This window comes from Crocuta crocuta, unplaced genomic scaffold (assembly GCF_008692635.1).
Source record: "Crocuta crocuta isolate KB4526 unplaced genomic scaffold, BGI_CrCroc_1.0 scaffold193, whole genome shotgun sequence".
In the NCBI taxonomy this organism is placed as follows: domain Eukaryota; kingdom Metazoa; phylum Chordata; class Mammalia; order Carnivora; family Hyaenidae; genus Crocuta; species Crocuta crocuta.
Window position 1 is genome coordinate 5,934,595 of NW_027529624.1, and position 17,869 is coordinate 5,952,463.

Sequence of the window (17,869 nt, forward strand, 5' to 3'; positions counted from 1 at the left end):
CTGGCGCCTGGCCCTGCCCCCTCCTCCACCTGGATGTTCTGCTGCATTTTCTTCTTCTCAGCCTGCAGGTGCTGGCAGCGCTCCTCCTCCTCCTCCACCCTGGCCTCCAGGTCGTGGCAGATCTCCTCCAGCTCCTGCTTCTTGGCCGTCAGGCGGGCCCGCAGCTCCTCAGCCTCGGCACACAGTTCCGTTTCCGCCTGCAGCTGCTCCTGCAGCTGCAACTTCTCCGCCATGAGCTGCGGAGAGCACGGGGAACACGTGAGCCCCCTGCGAACCCTGGGGGCCAGGGGCTCGCTCCCATCCCACCGGGGGCCCTCCCTACACCACAGAACCCCGAAAGGGGGCTGCAGAGCGAAGATCGCCTTTCCCAGCGACCGTTAACATCTCCTTAAACTCCAAACACGCCCCGCCTACCGGTGGCCAGCAGGTGGCAGCACTGGAAGCAGCGGCGCAAACTACTGCCTGGGCGAAGCCGGCAGACACCTACCTGGGACTGGAGCGTCTCCATCTCCGTGAGCCTGTTCTCAGCCGCCAGCTGCTTCTCGCGGACCTTCACCAGCTCCTCCTCCTTGGCCATCATCTCCTCCTCCTGCCGGCTCACCTGCAGCAGCGGCTTGACCTAGAAGGGGAGACGGAGGCAGAAGCGCTCAGCCGAGGACGTCTGTCCGGGCCAGAACACGAGGCCTCCCCTCACCGGTGCCGATGCAAGCTGGTGGGAGTGGCAGGAAGGAGGTGCAAACACACACGAGTTTTCTGGAGACCAGTTTGGTGCTGTGTGCCGCAGGCCGCTGCCCCGCTTATTACACATCAGGGGGAACGGCCCCATGGATGTGAAGATGTTCGGGACGGCACCATTTACAACAGTGAGAAACTAGGAACCGGCAGGCAAGTAGTCAGATAAAATACACAAGGTTTCCAGGGGGCAACGTGCTAACTTTTAAAAAATGACGCTCGTGAAGGAATTCTAAATGGAAAACACAAAACGCAAGACTGTTTATACAAGTCAGAGCTCAGCTAGGTAAAGAATGCATACAGTTTACAGAACGAAGATTTAAAGGGGGAAAAGATAGTGGGAATAAATATTGGAACATCTAGTCGATCCTGAGGCTCGCTTGGGGTTGAAGGGATTACAGTGAGCTTTTGTTCTCTTCCTTATGCTTTTTATTAGTTGAGCTTTTTGCAATTGCCACAAAGTGTTTATTATAAACAAAGGCAGCAGAGGGCCGCCTGGGTGGCTGAGTTGAGTGGGCGTCCTCAGACCCTCGATTTGGGTCAGGTTCATGAGACTGAGCCCCGCGTCGCGAAGCCTGCTTGGGATTCTTTCTCCCTCTCTGCCCCTCGCTGCGCCCTCCCCCCAAAATAAATAAATAAACATTAAAAACAAACAAAACAGCTAAATGACTGCAGATTCTGACCCACCGCCCTGTGGCTGCTCGGGGGACAGTGCGGCCAGCACGCAGGGCCGTCACACTGAGAGCTGCGCCGCGCTCGGTCGGCAGGATAGGCCGCAGGCACCGGACACAACACGGCTCACTCGCTTTAGACCCCACAGGGCAGGACTGCCTCAGGCTCGTGTGAGCAGGGAGCTCCCTGGGGCCATGGGTCCCGCACAGAGGCCAGCGCGAGAGGCCGCTGTCCCCTCCACCACAGCAGGGCCGGCAGAGCAGCCGCTGGGCTGTGAGGAGGCGAGGCCGCCTTCCAGAACCCACCTTGGTGAAGAGCCGCCACCACTGCCAGTTCCGCAGCTTCAGGTAGGCGGCGCAGTTCCTCTGCAGCACCTTCATGGCCGTCAGCTGCTGCTGCCGCTTGGCAAAGGCCCTGGGTGGAGAGACACAGTCAGGGAGCGCCCGGCACACCCCCCGACAGGAGTGTAGGGAAGAGGCTGGGCTTTGGGGCTGAGTCCTGTGGGTGACCCTGCGGAGGAAGACAGGGGCCCGGACTGCCCTCCTTCACTGAGGGAAAAGCAGGTTTGCGAGATGAAAGCCCCTCCTGCGCTAACTAGATCCGAGTCGAGTGTGATGGCTGGTCGTTGAGTAGATGTACTGACTCCAGCCTCCCACCCTCCTGTCACCCTCCTGGGGCTTTATTGCTGGGAAAATGTCAGCAGCTGGTGTCCTGCACAGGTGGGCTCAAGGTGTCGACTGGGGGGGCTTTTGGATAAACAAAGTCCCCGTGGGTCCAGTACCACGAACCCCTGTCCTGTCCCCCAGTGCTCACGGGTCACATGTCCCTCAGCAGGGACACAGCTCTGGAGACTAACATGCAGCGTCCACACCCGCTGTTCTGCAGCAGGTGAGCCTGACTCTCAACAGAGCTACTCTGAATTCAAGGATGGTCTCCGGGCCCCGGGAGCACAGGAGACTCCAGGGACAGGCAGGCTCCGGGAGTTGTACCCACACGAGGAACTGGCGAACAGGACTGTTCGGGGCAGGCAAATCCATGCACAGTTGCCCCCTTCCCAGCCAGTCACCGTAAACCTCAGACATAAACTCAGAAGGCGGGGAGCAGGGAACTCCAGGTGGGCGTCACCCGCACCCCTGACGGGCGTCAGGGCGTCCCAGGCCACCGCTTCCCGACAGTCCCTCGTGCAGCAGGAAGCAGGCGGGCTGGACAGGGCAGCCCTCTAAGGACTTACTTCCTGGCCAGGTAGCCCCTGCAGCAGGCCTGGAACCCGATGATGACGTCGGTGATCTTGAGGTCCCGCTCCTCCTCCAGGTGGGCCAGCACGCCCGCCCGGAAGAAGACCTTGCTCTGGCCAATGCGGTAAAGGTTGCTGTCCAGCTCCAAGGCTTTGATCTAGATGGGAGCAGAGCAGGCCATTCGCCACGTGCCACCACAGGACCCTTGGAGCAAAGCCGGGAGCCGGCAGGCCATCCCGGAGAGGCCGTCCGCCAGCAGCTGCTTTTCCGCTGGGCAGCCTGTCCCCCAGGGCCCGAGAGAGCAGGCTCGGAGGGCGCTGGGAGGAGGGACAGGTGGCTTCCCACATAGGGCACGGCAACGCAGGAAATGGCAGGAAAACACAGAACCTCAACGTTAAAGGGGCCTAAAGATCTCCTCTCCTTCGACCTCCCACCTCTGCACGGTGCAATCATGGACCACCAATGCCCCGCCACGCCGCCCTCAGAGAGGTGGCTGAACCTCGACACTGTCCTCGCCCAGGACCAGGACACGCTCCAGTTCAAGCCAAGCCCAGCACCAAACACTAATTAGGTGACCGGGGCTTTAACCTCTAGGAGCCCATGCTTCCTGAGCTACAAAATGGGAATTATGCATTAATTTTTTTTAAACAGTGAATAAATAAGGCCAATAAAAGTGCCTCCTCCCCAGGACAGCTGTGAGAACTGAACGGGAGAGCCAAGGGCTTAGCCTGGGGCCACACGGACTGTGTACAGACAGACCTCAGTGGCCAGCACCATCACTGAGCCGTTTCGGTACAGCACAGGCTCTCTCGTTAACCCACTGGCAAGGGGCTGCCTGTCTTCCCAGGAGAAAAGGCTTCTGCACTAGCTCTCAAAAGGCAGAGCCTGCAATGGGCGGAGCGGGGCCCGAGCAAGCCTCGGGGCCCAGACAGCCCCGGTCATCCCGGAAGGAGAAGGGCAGAGTGGGGCATCTTCCCTCCCTGCGCCTGAAGGAGGGGCACCCTTACCCTGGACAGCCACTGAGAGAGTCTCCAGGAGAAAGGGTGGCCCAGACACCCGCTACCAATCACGCCTTCTGTCCCACGGGCTGGGGCTGGCGAGTGCGGGGCAGGAGCGGTCTCTACCCTCCAACCCCATCTCCTATCAGCCGAGGCAGAGCCTCCACGTGGTAGTAGTCGAATTCCTTCTTCCCTCTTCTCTTTCCTCCAACCCCCCAGCCTGTCCTCCCTCCTCTTTGGCAAGAGGGCCAAGTAAAGGAAACAGAAGGCAATGGCCGCTAACCCTGGACAGTCAGGAACAGCAGGACACCCGCAGGGCGGGATCGGGGCCGGCTGGGCCACCGTCGCCGCGGGCCGTCCTTCATCCCATCCCAGCAGAGCGCAGGGAGCCCACTGCACGTCAGGCACTGCTCTAGGGGCCGAGAGGAAATGTCCGGAAGCGGGCGCTGCACGGGCCAGGGCAGGGGCAGTGCTCCGGGCCCGCTACCCTGGTGGGGAAGCGCCCCCTGCCGACCACACTGGCGTGACAACCAGGGAAGATTGAGCAAGAAGTAAGGGACTTCCACCCCAGAGGAAGTAAGGGACCTGCCCCCGTCAAAGCCTTGCCAGGGCCACAGAGCGGGTGTCGCCCACGCCATCCCTGACCATCCCGGGGCCAAGACGGCTGCTGCTCGGAGCACCCGGCAGAACCAGCACCGGGGCAAGAGCAGGACCACAGAGCACAGGCGTCATCGGGTGAAAAGGGCACTTGTCCGGGCACACGGCACCCCCCGCCCACGGTCCCGCCCCCACAGGGAGGCCCAGGCGGCAGCCCTACTCACCATGAGCACGCAGGCCTGCTTCCCGTCCATGAAGCCCTTGGGAATGGCATTTGGTGTCAGGATCTCATATCTGAGGGAAAAAGAAAGCCTGGTCAGTCTGTCCCTTGCTTGGATTCCACGTGGCCTGGGACGCACGTAGAGGAGACGGTCCCCACGGGGCAGCGCACGCAGACTTCTCTCCCCCAAAGTCTCCTGAGGGAGGAAGACATGCGGCAAATCCCACCCTGCTCTTTGGTGAGGCTGAACGGCACAGAAAGGCTGCCTGCGTGTTTTCCAGAAAGTGAATGGAAACACACTTTGGGCTCTTTTGGCCACTCGAGGGCGAGCTTTAGGCGGTCACCAACTGCTCACCACCCAGTGTCTGCACCTGTAACCCAGGAAGCCCACCCAGGGGTGCTGAGGGGCCTCTAATGCACGGATGGTTCCAGAAATAGGGCCGGCACCAAGCACAGTCCAGAGGCAAATAAGACGCTGTCACCAACGTCCCTCTGCACACATGACCAGAAGCTGCAGCTCTCTGCAATCTCCACTTCTAGAAAGTTCCTCCACCACCCCATCTCTGGCGGATTCCTTTTGGATTTCCCTCCCTAGCTCCTCTAATAGCAGGAGGCCTTCCAACCACTAGAAATAAAAGCAAGATAACTAGCAAGACGGGGATATTCTTCTCACAGAGGGCGGCCCAGAGAAAGAACGGGAGCCACCGGGCCTCAGCTCTATGTGGACGAGGAGACTGCCCCCTCACCCAGCTGCCCTGGCCCCCGGGGACGTAGGCTCACCGCTGCCGGAATTCCTGGAAGACCACCCTGTTGGGGAAGCCCTGGCGGCAGATGCGGATGCCTTCCAGAACCCCATTGCAGCGCAGCTGGTCCAGCACCAGGTGGGGGTCCAGTTTGCCAGCCTGGAGGAACAAACAGGTGGGTGGGGCCTCGCCTCCAGGCACAGGGTCGATGGAGAAAGGGAGGGCAAGGCCCGCCTCCCCCTGGCAGACTCAATGGGGAAAAAGGCCCCGGAGTGGGCATCACCGCTGCCCGCAATTTGGACAGCCAAGATGCCCGACCCAGGTATGGGAAAGGCCATGGAGAGACGGTACACCTGGCAGCTACGACCACAGCCTGTCTGCTGAGAGCGTCCCATGCCAACCCGCACGGGGCCTCCACTGTGGCTCTCGGGGCGAGCGGGGAGGAATCAGTTCAGCCCAGGGGGACAGACAGGGGCCCGGCCCCCGCACCTTCTTCTCATGGTTGGGGATGATGCAGCGGACGAAGTTGGGGTTGGTGTTGCGCAGTGTGGCCATCAGCTTGGCCAGCTGCTCCTTGTACAGCTGCCCCACGGTGCGGAACATGCCCTTCCGAGTCTTGAAGGCCCCGGGCAGCGCCGTCTCCGACATGCCGGCCACCTGGTCCAGGCCGATGATGCGGTCCACTGTGGAGACCACCCAAACAGCACATGAATACCCATCGGTCTGAGCAGGGGAGGGGGAGCTGTGAAGGGACAGGAAAGAGACAGACAGACACCTGGACAAAGGAGGAAAGGCTACGGAACAGCGGGGCCACTTCTACTTAGAATCTACACAGAGAGCTAAGATCAACCTCAAACATTCAGCCAACTTAATGTAGTGAACAGGAGGCAGGAAAGGGTGTGGAGAGCCTGCTAAGCCACAAAGAGGGATGGTCTACTGGCATCAACCATCTTCAGGCTACTGTGGTCGCTCTTATTCCCAGAGAGGCAGTAAAGCTACCAGGCTAGTCTACTAGGCTGGTTCTAAGGAGGTGTTAAAACCTGACCTACTGGGGGCGCTGGGGGGCTCAGTCGGTGAAGCATCCGACTTCGGCTCAGGTCATAATCTCGCAGTTCATGAGTTCGAGCCCCAGGTCAGCCTCTGTGCTGACAGCTCAGAGCCTGGAGCCTGCTTCGGATTCTGTGTCTCCCTCTCTCTCTCTGCCCCTCTCTCTCTTTTAAAATTTAAAAAGAAAAAAAAAAAATCAAAAACAAAAAACCTGACCTGCAGGAAAAATCAGTATTCTGACTTCCCACTGACCTTTACCAAAGAGTACAGAGCTGGGAGTTAGAAAGTGGGAGCCGGAAAGCTACCTCCACTGTCTACAGGACTCTGGCTGACACCCCCCCCACACACACACTGGTCTGGAAGCCCCCCGTGCAGACCTCCCTGCACCAGGGACCCAGAGAGGCACAAGGCGTCAGGAGCAGAGAGGCCTCAAGAACTAGCACGGACAGTGCGTATCCTGAAGTCTGAAGACCCCTCCCACTCTCGCCTCTTGCCAGGTCTCCTCGCTCAAGGGTCTTCGTCGTCTGAGCCGCCCTCTGAGGAAGCAGCCCCTGCCTGTGGCGCACGCCCGGAACAATGAAGGAACTGCTTCCTTCCAGGTGAGTCCAAAGTAATAAGCAAACCCAACCCAAGTGGCCAGGGATTTGAGGTCGGCTTTAGGCAAGAACCAATATTAAGGTGAGCGCTTCGGCTACTGGATGTGAAAGCTAAGCATTCTGTGTGACAAGGTCTGCTTCCTATGCCTTCGTGGCCGGGCCTCTAGTATTGACCTGAAGGCAGCCAAAAGACGGGGAGCTCAAGACAGAAGCAGGGAGTGAGGACACACTCGATGATCCAGTTGATTAAAATGGGTGGTATTTCTGACCTTAGGAGCCTGGGGCCCAGTTTACTGGTTACTGAGGGCTTCCCGGGAGTGGGTGGCCACGAGCCACTGGGTTGCCCGGTGCAAGGTCGCCCGTGCCCCTTAATAACCGGCCGTTTCATGTAAGTGTGTACTGCCCCCCAGAGGCCCGGCCCAGAAGGAGGCGGCTCCGGCTGAGCGTGCCACATGCACGCAGGCACAGATGTGACTTCAGCCTTCAGGCGCACAACACCTAAGTCTCATGCTGACAAGGCACAGCCACTGAAGCAGCATTGCACGAGCATCTCTGTGGAGCATACACATTTTCACAATGTCGGTTTTCTGCCGCTTTCAAGATGCACAGACATCAACAACGACAGCCTGCCCACGTGCTGGGGGCCGGACCGGAGAAGAGGAGAGTCAGGCAGGGAGAGTCGATGGGGGTGGGGGTAGGAAAATCTCAGCAAAGCGCGCCTCGCACAGCCCCGGACGCACCACACACACAGGGCAGCCCTCTGGGCGGCCAGTCACCTGATTCTAGGTGGAGAAAGGGAAAGCGTTGATAGAAATAGGCTCTCTGAGTGCTCTGCATCTCTGCAACAGAGAGGTTAGAGCAAAACCAGGCAGGGGGAACAGAGGACCCGACGGAAACAAGAGAACGACTCCAGAGCCCCCGGCCTGCCGAGGAGAGGCGGAAACGCAGTAAGGTGGGGACGGGAAACTGCAGCGAGGCTGTGGGCCGCCTGGTCCTCCCCGCGGGAGGAGGCCACCCAGCCTGTTCCAGGACAGCAGAGAAGGGGGGAAGAGGCGGGGGGCAAGGGGCGTACCATCCTTCCAGAGCTCGGAGACGAACTTGTCGGAGGACTGGTGCAGAAGCGTGGCGATGTTGTCGTTCAGGGGGTCCATGTTCTTCATCAGCCATTCGTCGGCTTTGTAATCCACCTGCAGGAATCGGGCGCAGGTCACAGCTGCTCTGGGGACACGAGCTCTCACTGTGGCCCCGAAAACAAGCCGGCCTCGTGGCAGGGGAGGGGCAGGGAGACTCAACAACACCAACACCCCCTCAGCTGGTATTTCCTTCCCCGAGAAAGAAATGAGGAGTGGCAAGGGCAGTGCGATGCGGGAGAGTGACAAACTGCGAACACAGACACCCAGCAAGGGGGACTCACTAAGGAATCTATGCTGCGTGCGGCTCATGAAACAGGATATTCCGTCTTTAATTTTGTTTCCAGGTGATACAAACAGCAGAAAAACAACCCTAGCCAGGACTTAACCAAAATGTTGCAGTATTTCTTTTTGGTAACAGAACAAGGATTTTTTGCTCTTTTGCTCTTTCTCAGGACGCCTGCCTGTTTTCTCTGAGCTTGCATGAACCAGCAATCCGCTCGCTGTACTTTCGCCGTAAACATTCCCAGAACAGAGCAGACAGCTCGCAGGCCACCTGGGCCTCCCGACCCCTAGTGCACAGCGCCGCGTGGAAGTGACCCAGCTCCTGGGCCGCCGCTCCTCCCCGGCCCCTTCTGGGGGTTCTCCCACACGTGTGCTGCTGTCATGAGGGGGTGTGTGACGCTGGCTTCCTATTCCCCAGAAGCAGAGTCACCTCCCGGGAGACGACAAGGCCCCAGGGGCAGTGTCGCGGCCACGTGGCCACCTGGGCACAGCCATAAGCCCAAGCGTGGACACACGTGGCTACTTTCATCACTCAGGCTCGCCCCAGTGGGCTTTCGGGGGGGAGGGGGGAGGCGCTATTTTGCATTATAAATAATACTGCAGCCTGGGCCCGGCAAGTGTCGTGTGAGTTTCTAACAAAGGTAGACGCCAAAATGCAGGCTTGGGGACATTACTATAGAAACAGAATTTCTTAATGAGTATTTTTAAAGGCAAGAGCCGCGTGCTTCAGCAGCTGTAGGGACCAGGTGGGCTGAGCGGGGGCGGCCGGGCAGTGTGGGGCCATGGTCAGGGGCAGCGGGCGGGGCACAGGTGTGGCTCCGGGGCGGTGCTGTGAAAGCCCCGTGTGCTCAGGCGGTGATTCCCAGCCAAGAGCTTCAAGCAAGCGGCACAGAACTTGCGGAAACCGGCTTTACTCTAAGCACAGGCTTCTGCAGACTCAGGGCACCCTCTTCAGGCAGGTTCTAGAGCGGCCGTGCCACTGTGTGGCCACGCAGACTCGGTGACAACAAAGCCATCACCTACGGTGGTGGCCCTGAACCAGAACGACTGCGCCCACCCCATGTCTGGAGAAACCTAGAGACATTCATGCCACAACCAGGGAGAAGGCTGCTGACCCCTGGTGGGCAGAAGCCAGGAGTGCTGCCGACGTCCCACAATGCACCTGACGGTCCTCACGAGGTCAGTGGCGCAGGGGCGGAGCGGGCCCGCCCTGCAGCGCTACCTGTGCCGCGCACCCAGCTTCGCAAGCTCACCTAATACATGTCACCCTGCACGGCAGTGGCTACTTGTTCTCCAGACGAGGCAATGGAGGCTCAGAGATGTTAACTGGCCCAAAGCCACACCACTTAATGACTTAATAAGTGACAGAGTTCTAATTCAATTGTCTAGGCCCGCTGCTGGGCGAGTCACTAGGCAAGGAGTGCCCCCTGGGCCGCCCAGCTCCTTGGCCTAGACGGAAGCTCCTCCCCCACACGCCGGAGAAGGCCAGGCCGGCACCAACCCAGGCGCGTGCCCCCCTCACCTTGCCCGCGTAGTGGATGATGCAGAAATCAGCTTTGTCCTTCAGCTGCTTGGGCTTCTGGAACTTGGGGTGGGTGCCCTGCTCCTGTACCACCTTCTCCACGAAGCTCTTGTCGGTGGCTTTGGGGAACCAGCATTCCTCATCCAGCAGGGCCAGGATGCCAGGGGGGCCGGCCTAGGAAATGCACAGTGTCACACAGGGGAAGCCCCACCTGGGGGCGCTCCCTGCCCCTGCCCTGCCAGGAGGGCAAAGGTCAGTACTCAGAATCCCCAGAATCTCAGTAGAAGGCAGGCGGCGCGGGGCCCCACACTGAGGGTAAAGAGAAGCATTAGTGAAACTTGATTCAGGAGTTCTAGCTCAGGGGCGCCTGGGTGGCTCATTCGCTTGAGCATCCGACTTCGGCTCAGCTCATGATCTCACGGTTCGTGGGTTCGAGCCCCACGTCAGACTGTCTGCTGTCAGCACAGAGCCCACTTGGGATCCTCTGTCTCCTTCTCCCCTCTCTCTCAAAAATGAACATTAAAAAGAAAAAAAAAAAAAGAGTTCTAGTTTAAAAAGAAACTTCTGGGACCTAGCCTGTGGCTGACCCACCTCAGCCAGATGATCTACCACGGAGGTTCTCCAACTTAGCACACGGGTCTGATGGGTGCGTGCCAAGACCACGTGCCCAGAGGCTATTCTCACAGGTGCCTGGGCCCCTGCAGTCACCCTGAGACACCGACCCACGCGCCGCATCTGCACGGCTACGGGGTGAGATGTGACTCTTCGGTCAAGTCCTCCAAGGAAGCCCCAAGTACACTCTGTTGACAAGGTAAGAAAACGGACTCGAACACTGTGCAGAGTGGCTGACAAGACTCAAAGTCAGATGGGATCCTGTTCATGGAAATCTCAACCGATTAAAAAACAAAACAAAAAAAAAACAAAAAACCCAAAAAACAAAAAAGCCAACTCATCACAAAAATAAACTGCTTCACGTTAGGATCGTGGAGTCTTTCAACCCCTGCTCCCTGCCCTGGCTGGAACTTCCAAAGGCACGGCCTTCTTCCTAGGCCTTTCCAACTACTTTCCCATTTTCGGTAGCTTGGGCCTCTGGGAAGATGTGAGGTCAGCGCTTTAGCTCCATCAAGAGGGAACGCAGGGGGGATGCCTGGGTGGCTTAGTCGGTTAAGCGTCCAACTTTCGCTTAGGTCATGATCTCGCGGTTCGTGGGTTCGAGCCCCGCATCGGGCTCTGTGCTGACTGCCAGCTCAGAGCCTGGAGCCTGTTTCAGAGTCTGTGTCTCCCTCTCTCTCTGACCCTCCCCTGGTCATGCTGTCTCTCTCTCTCTCCTAGAAATAAATTTAAAAAAAATTTAAAAAATTAAAAAAAAATTTTAAGAGGGAACGCAGGGAAAGAAACATCTCAGCCTCCATTAAAAAGCACACCTTGTCCAACCTAGACGCCAATGGCACCTGGCGAGAGCTTTCACTATGAAATGAAGGAAAAGGGGATAGCTCTTAGGCCACCGCCACCCGCCACAAAAGCCAACGCTCTGGTGCTGAGCTAGTCCTGAAGGGGGCAGACAGCGCGTCGACACCTTTACGGGGACCGGCACGCCACGTCCCGGGTCTGCACAGCCTACGCTACAGCAGAAGCATCTGAGGACAGGATGTCACCACCTAAAAGCAAGCCTGTTTCCTTAAGACAAAGAAAGCCTTGTCGAGCCCACCCCTCAGGTAAACCCTGGGTGATCTTCTGGGACTGAAGACTGGACACTTGGGCACCGCCCACGTCCCCATCTAGTCAGCAGGCCACGGATCTGAGCCCATGACCTATTCCTGCAGGTGACACCGACGGAAGAGGACCCAGACACATACACCCCCAGGACCCCCCAAGCCAACACAGAGAGGGAGGCGAGGTGCGCCCCCCCCCCGCTCCCCCCCTGTGAGCAGGTGAGGGGCCAGCCAGGTCTGAGGTCTGAGGTCTGAGCGGGTCTGGCTCTTACTGGCTTCTCGATGAGGTCGATGCAGGGCTGCAGGTCAAGGCCGAAGTCGATGAAGTTCCACTCGATGCCCTCGCGCTGGTACTCCTCCTGCTCCAGGATGAACATCGTGTGGTTGAAGAGCTGCTGCAGCTTCTCGTTGGTGTAGTTGATGCACAGCTGCTCGAAGGAGTTGAGCTGCAAGGAGGAGGCCACGTCAGAGGGGTGCCCGCCCGCCTCAAAGCCGCAGCACCTCGGGAAGGAGGGGACGGCGTTGAGCCCTCAGTGCTGGGCCTGGGGAGCCCGGGAGCCCACATGGGCAGGCGCCTTCTGTCGTCTAACCGAGGGCAGGGGCTCCTCACTTTTGGGGGACCCGCGGACCTTTCTAGCAGCCTGGCCGAACCTCTCTCAGAACAACGTTTGAGAAAGGATAAAACAGTTTGAGAAGGAAAGAAGTTCGGATGAAATGTGATTATCCAAGTGCTGTGACGCGCCAATACGCTGCGCTTCCTTACTAACAAGCATGGGCTGCGGGCGTCCTAACTTCCGGAATTTTGAAGCGGATGAACACAAATGATGTTACAATTGCTGTGATGTGCAAACATTGGGTTTCCACTGGAGACAGATCCCAAGCGGTGCTCAGGCAACTGTGGTCTGAATATGTTGCTCCAATCACAACGAGAGAAACGCCTCTCTTCAGTGAGATGTTAGTGAAACATAAAGAGATAATACCCCCCTCCAAAGTTAACGGCCTCTCCGAGATGCGCCAGGGACCGCAGGCTGAGAACCTCTGATCTCCTGCCATGATCATTTTCTCCTACCAGACCTCAGTCTTCATGGGCAGAGATGATGCCTTGCCCCAACGCCCAATGAACAGTTGCCAAGATTAAAATCTCAGAAAGCACCTGTCCATGAACAGGACGGCAGCTAGAAGGCCCCATTCTCTCTGGCACTGCTGGTTGGGAGTGCGCGTGCTTATTTACCCTTAACATACACCCCACTGAGGTCTTCCGTGTCCATGTGGCCCACTTGGATTCCCAGCCAGGGAGAAGGTGGCTGAGGGGGCACGAGGGAGAGACTCACATCAAAGATCTCGAAGCCGGCGATGTCCAGGATCCCGATGAAAGAGGCGCCCTGCCTCTTGGTCTTGTCCAGAGCCTTGTTGATCCTCAGCACTAGCCAGCGGAACATTCGCTCATAGGTGGCCTTGGCCAAGGCCTCAATGGCAAAGTCAGCCTGGTGGGGTAAGGCAGGGACACACCCAGGGGGACAGGAGTCAGATATAAGGAGCGCTTTGCTCCAGGAATTCAGCTGCAGGGCCCTCCCCCAGAGAAATAGTCCTAAGGATGAGGGAAAAAACTTCACACCCAAATCTGTTCACTACAATGTTATTTATGATGACAAAGAGTTGAAACAATCTACACCCCCGACAATTAAGTACTTAAAAGATATACTTGCAAAAACCTTTCTAAAATAAATGGGGATTGGGGCACCTGGGTGGCTCAGTCGGTTGAGCGTCCATCTGACTTCAGCTCAGGTCATGATCTCATGTTCATGAGTTCGAGTCCCATGTCGGGCTCTGTGCTGACAACTCAGAGTCTGGAGCTTGTGTCTCCCTCTCTCTCTACCCCTGTCCCGCCCACATGCTCGCTTTCTCTCTCTCTCTCAAAAATAAATAAAAATTTTTTCAAATAAATGGGGATTGGGGCACCTGGGTGGCTCAGTCGGTTGAGCGTCCATCCGACTTCAGCTCAGGTCATGATCTCAGTGCTCGTGGATTCGAGCCCCACATTGGGCTCTGTGCTGTCAACACGGAGCCTAGAGCCTGCTTTGAATCCTCTGTCCCCCACTCTCTCTGTGCCCCTCTCCTGCTTGTGAGTGTTCTCTCTCTGTGTCTCAAAATAAATAAACATTAAAAAAAAGAACAGGAGCACCTGGGTGGCTCAGTCAGTTGAGCATCCAACTTGGGCTCAGGCCATGATATCACAGCTCATTGACTTTGAGCCCCGTGTCTGGCTCTGTGTGGACAGCTTGCAGTTCGCAGCCCAGAGCCTGCTTCAGAATCTGTGTCTGTCTCTCTGCCCTCTGCCCCTCCCCCACAGGCACATGCTCTCTAATATAAATAAACACTAACATTTTTTTAAATTATTTGGGAAACGAACAGGTAGTGACAATTACAGTCTTCTAAGAACAAAGTCCTTGGCTGTGGTGGGATGGGGACAGCCCCCAGTGTGGGGTACAGCGGACGGCACCCTTAGGGAAGAGTGAACTTGGGCGTATTTTTGCGAGATGGGAGTAGCACCTTCAACGGTGCCCCACCAGTGCCAACAGAGGGGCCCGCAGGGAGGGAGCTCGGGTCCCACGGGGAGGCCGCGGCTGGGGGAGGCCTCCAGCTGCCATCTCCCACCTCCCACCATGCGCAACGAGGTGGCAGGTGATGGAGAGCCAGCGCTCGGCACGGGCTCGGAGAGCAGCTGCGCCGTCCTGCACTGGACCAGCCTTCTGGACGACCCCCCGAACCCCCCTCCCACTCCCCCAGCCAGAGGGCGTACCTGTTCCTTAGTCTGTGCCTTCTGGACATAGTCCCGTCCCACCTTGATGCGTGGGGTAAGGATTCCTCTGGTGAAATCCGTCACATTGATACCCAGGAGGTGGGACACTTTTTGGGCGGCTGGTATTTTCCATAGAGTAAGGAAGGGAAGGGAGAAGATGTTAATTGACCCCAGGAGAACGAGTCCCTCTGCTCAAGCACAAGGTGGTGGCTGAGCAGTCATTACTGGGCCGACAGCCTCAGGGCGGGGGGTGGGGGGGGCCTCCTCAGCAGGGCACTGAGTCCCTGGCTGTCCCGTTAGACTGAGCAGCCATGGAGACCTGAACCGTCACCAGCTGCAAGTGGCCGGGAGGCGCGCACCCCACCAGGGGCGGGGGGAGGGGGGTCAGCACTGGCTCCTCCGTACGACCTCGGCCACTCCGTGCAGAAGTGCGTCCCACCCACAAACGGGCCTGTGAGGAGCCGCCCCAACCCCTCCAAGGGGCCTAACGGCACACATCCCACGGACACATCTTATTCTATCCAGACAACCCTGTGTTAAGTTTTTTCAAAAGCGACTCAGGAGGGCACATTAAGGCCGATCGCTTAAGTGGGGTCATTCACTGACTCGGGGGAACGGCAGTGGCCAAGGAGCAGATCCGGTGCCGGCAGCGCTTCCTGGTCCTGACGTGTTCACAGGTGAGGCGCGCTGAGCTGGGGCAGCGGCAGAAATCCCTGTCTTAACTGGGACAACTGCTTTGGCCTCCACAACGAATGGGGAAACCCGGGTCCATGTGACTGAGGGATTTTCTAACTCATGCTGATGCTTCCTCCCTGAAGAAGCACTAGGGACACGTTCACGTGTAGTTTACAAAAAACACGGAGTGACAGCCAGCCAGAAACACACGAGAAATGAAAAATTTGAGGACTGTCTGGAATTCCTACGAGGCTTCTCCTGGGCAACTCCAAGGCCAGACTCTGGGCCGCACATTCTAGGCGATGGGCCCACGGGTGTTACCTGTGTTGTCGGGCATGGATGCCTGGTCAGTATTACGCTCCTTCTTGAAGACGATGTTGCCGAGCTGAAGAACTCCCGAAATGACCCTCAGCAAGCCTTGGGGGGCAACCGAAGGGAGCTTAGAACCAGGCAGGGATTGGAATAAGCCCCTGGGTGGGGGCAGCCACTCCCCCAGGGACCCTTGGACAAGACAAGCCGCACGCTGGCCACAACCACCCTGCGGCTCACGATCAGGGCCTCTGACAGACCACGGCTTAGACAGCCCTATGCTTAGCCCCAAGCTCTGTTTAAACCTCTTAAAACCTCTAAACCTGGACCACAGACATGCCTCTGGCCCAATGCCTGTTTTTATAAATAAAGTTTTATTGGACAAAACTGTACCCGCCATTTGCATATTGTCCGTGGCTGAGCCAAGGGGGCTTCAACCCTCAGGTTAGAGAACGGGGTGTGTTCTCCCTGTCCCCCAATCTTTCAAAAATAAAGCCTCAAGGCTTCTTTACCTTCTTTCTGGGGAAATAGGAAGACACAGGCATGGCTCCAAACTTCACCAAAGCAACGATCCCGGCCCCCGCCCCTTTCCGACCAAGTAGGAATATTCCCCTCTCAGCAAATGGCAAGGATTGGAGCAGTAGACTCGGGCCCCGGGCAGTTAGGCACCTGTCCTTTGTTCCCCTGTGCAGAAACGCCTGTGGTAGCACTGGGAACAAATAACCCTGAAACGCACATATGAGGCACTGCTTCCTGTGCACTCAAGGCCTTCCTCCGGGCCTCTGCAGGACTCCCTAGGAGTCAGAGCCGACAGGAAGCCCTCTCCAGGCCTCTCGGCTGCCCCAGTGCCTCGTAGGGAATGGTGGCCGGTCTCCTGCCTCCCCTCCCTCACCCACAGGAGGGCCAGCCTTGTACCCATTTGCTCCTCTTCTGGGATGCCCATAATCCTCATGGCCTCCATGGTCTCCTGGAACATGTCCTTGTCCTGCTGCCCTGGGATGGTGACGTGCCCGTTGGACAGGAAGCGGTATTTGTTGTACGGCTCTAGCAGGAGGTCCGCTGTAAGGGGAGGAGGGCAGAGGGGGTCAGGGAGGAGCTGTAACCAGGGCTGCAGTCAGCACTGGCGCCTCCGAGCTTTGGGAGAACGGGAGGCGCCCCTCAGAGCCCGGAGCTACAGAGGAGCCGGCAACGGCCCCTCCTCGGCGTGACACTGACGCGCACGTAGCCGCCGAGAGCGTCGGGGCCCCGCGATTCACGGAGGCAGACTCGACCGACCGCCCTGGCTCTTCTCCCACGTGCTCAGAACGGGAGGCCGAGGCCTCGGAGGGCTGGCAGTTTCATTTCCCAAGCGGAACGTGCGGCCCGACTCGGGCCCACAGCCCCCGTGCCAGGCCCCCAGCCGGCTACTCACTCTTGAGGTGCTCTCCAGCCCCAGACAGGAGGTAGTAGAAGATGTGGAAGGTCCGTTCCTCCTTGGCTTGGCGGATAGCACGAGATTTCTCCAAAAGATCTTGGCAAACGTCAAGGAGCTGTGGGAGCAGGATGGGAGGCCGCCCCCACCATCCCCGTTCCCATCGAAAGTGACTGAACTTCACCAGGCAGAAAAATGGCAGAATCAAACAAAAGCCAACGGTCTCAGCTCTCTTCTTCCGGGGGTACAGCCTGTCTGAAAGCAGCTCTCACACTTGGGAGCCCTGTCTATGTAAAGAGCCCCGTCTTGGGGCGCCTGGGTGGCTCAGCTGGTTAAGCATCTGACTTCAGCTCAGGTCATAGTCTCGCGATTCGCGGGTTCGAGCCCTGCATTGGGCTCTGTGCTGACAGCTCAGAGCCTGGAGCCTGCTTCGGATTCTGCGTCTGCCTCTCTCTCTGCCACTCCCCTGATTATGCTCTCTCTCTCAAAAATAGGTAAACGTTACAAAAAAAATTTTAAAATAAAATAAAATAAAAATCAAGAGCCCCCTCTCACAAGGGGATGAAGAACAGAACATTCTCACCAGTGAGGCTATGATGCCTGTACCAGGGAGAGAGGAAGGAACCTCCACTCGAACCCTGTCCCTCTGGGAACCACACTGGAGGGTCTTCTGTCGTCCCATCCCTTTTGAAGTAGAACTCTGTCCTGCTAGTTCAGAAAACCCTGAGCTCAGGCTTGAGTGTTCCTTGAGCTTCTCCGGGTACCCTTCCCGAAGCCACAGGTGAGGTGTCCTAACTGGCCCGGGAGGGGGAAGCTGCTGGAATCAGGAAGCAGTTTCCTGTCCATCAAGGTCTTGTCCTGCCCCTCCAGACCAAGGATACAAGTCTCAATGTTGGCTCCCACGATGTAGCCATTGACGTCAAAGTTAATGCGAATGAATTTGCCCTAAGGAGAGACAAAGGAGGAGATCAGAAGCCCAGCCTCCAGCCTCCAGCTCCCGTGGTATAGCCCAAAGGGGGAACATCAAGAGACTGTGCCCATGTTGGAGGCCAGGATCCCATGCCGTGCACTGCACAGGTACTCAGGACTCAGAGCTATGCCGCTGAAAAAGCCTGGGCCAGGACAAGGTCAAGAGGTGCCTAAGTTCACCCGCTGAGGCGCCAAAGTGCTCTCAGTCCTCGATCT

The 17,869-nt window shown here is 57.8% G+C and overlaps 1 protein-coding gene across 1 annotated transcript in view; it reads right to left on the reverse strand.

Annotated features, from left to right (window-relative positions):
• The window catches only part of MYH9 (myosin heavy chain 9), a 58,214-nt gene that overhangs the window by 15,452 nt on the left and 24,893 nt on the right, over positions 1 to 17,869 (reverse strand). The window contains exons 6-21 of the mRNA XM_077762058.1: positions 17,566 to 17,629; positions 16,685 to 16,783; positions 16,189 to 16,332; positions 15,286 to 15,381; positions 14,290 to 14,408; positions 12,821 to 12,973; positions 11,762 to 11,935; positions 9,778 to 9,951; positions 7,913 to 8,027; positions 5,687 to 5,880; positions 5,235 to 5,356; positions 4,459 to 4,528; positions 2,636 to 2,796; positions 1,710 to 1,818; positions 488 to 619; positions 30 to 236 (exon numbers count right to left, since the gene is read on the reverse strand). Coding sequence (XP_077618184.1) covers positions 30 to 236; positions 488 to 619; positions 1,710 to 1,818; positions 2,636 to 2,796; positions 4,459 to 4,528; positions 5,235 to 5,356; positions 5,687 to 5,880; positions 7,913 to 8,027; positions 9,778 to 9,951; positions 11,762 to 11,935; positions 12,821 to 12,973; positions 14,290 to 14,408; positions 15,286 to 15,381; positions 16,189 to 16,332; positions 16,685 to 16,783; positions 17,566 to 17,629 — 2,133 coding nt within the window. The remainder of the gene's footprint in view (positions 1 to 29; positions 237 to 487; positions 620 to 1,709; positions 1,819 to 2,635; positions 2,797 to 4,458; positions 4,529 to 5,234; positions 5,357 to 5,686; positions 5,881 to 7,912; positions 8,028 to 9,777; positions 9,952 to 11,761; positions 11,936 to 12,820; positions 12,974 to 14,289; positions 14,409 to 15,285; positions 15,382 to 16,188; positions 16,333 to 16,684; positions 16,784 to 17,565; positions 17,630 to 17,869) is intronic.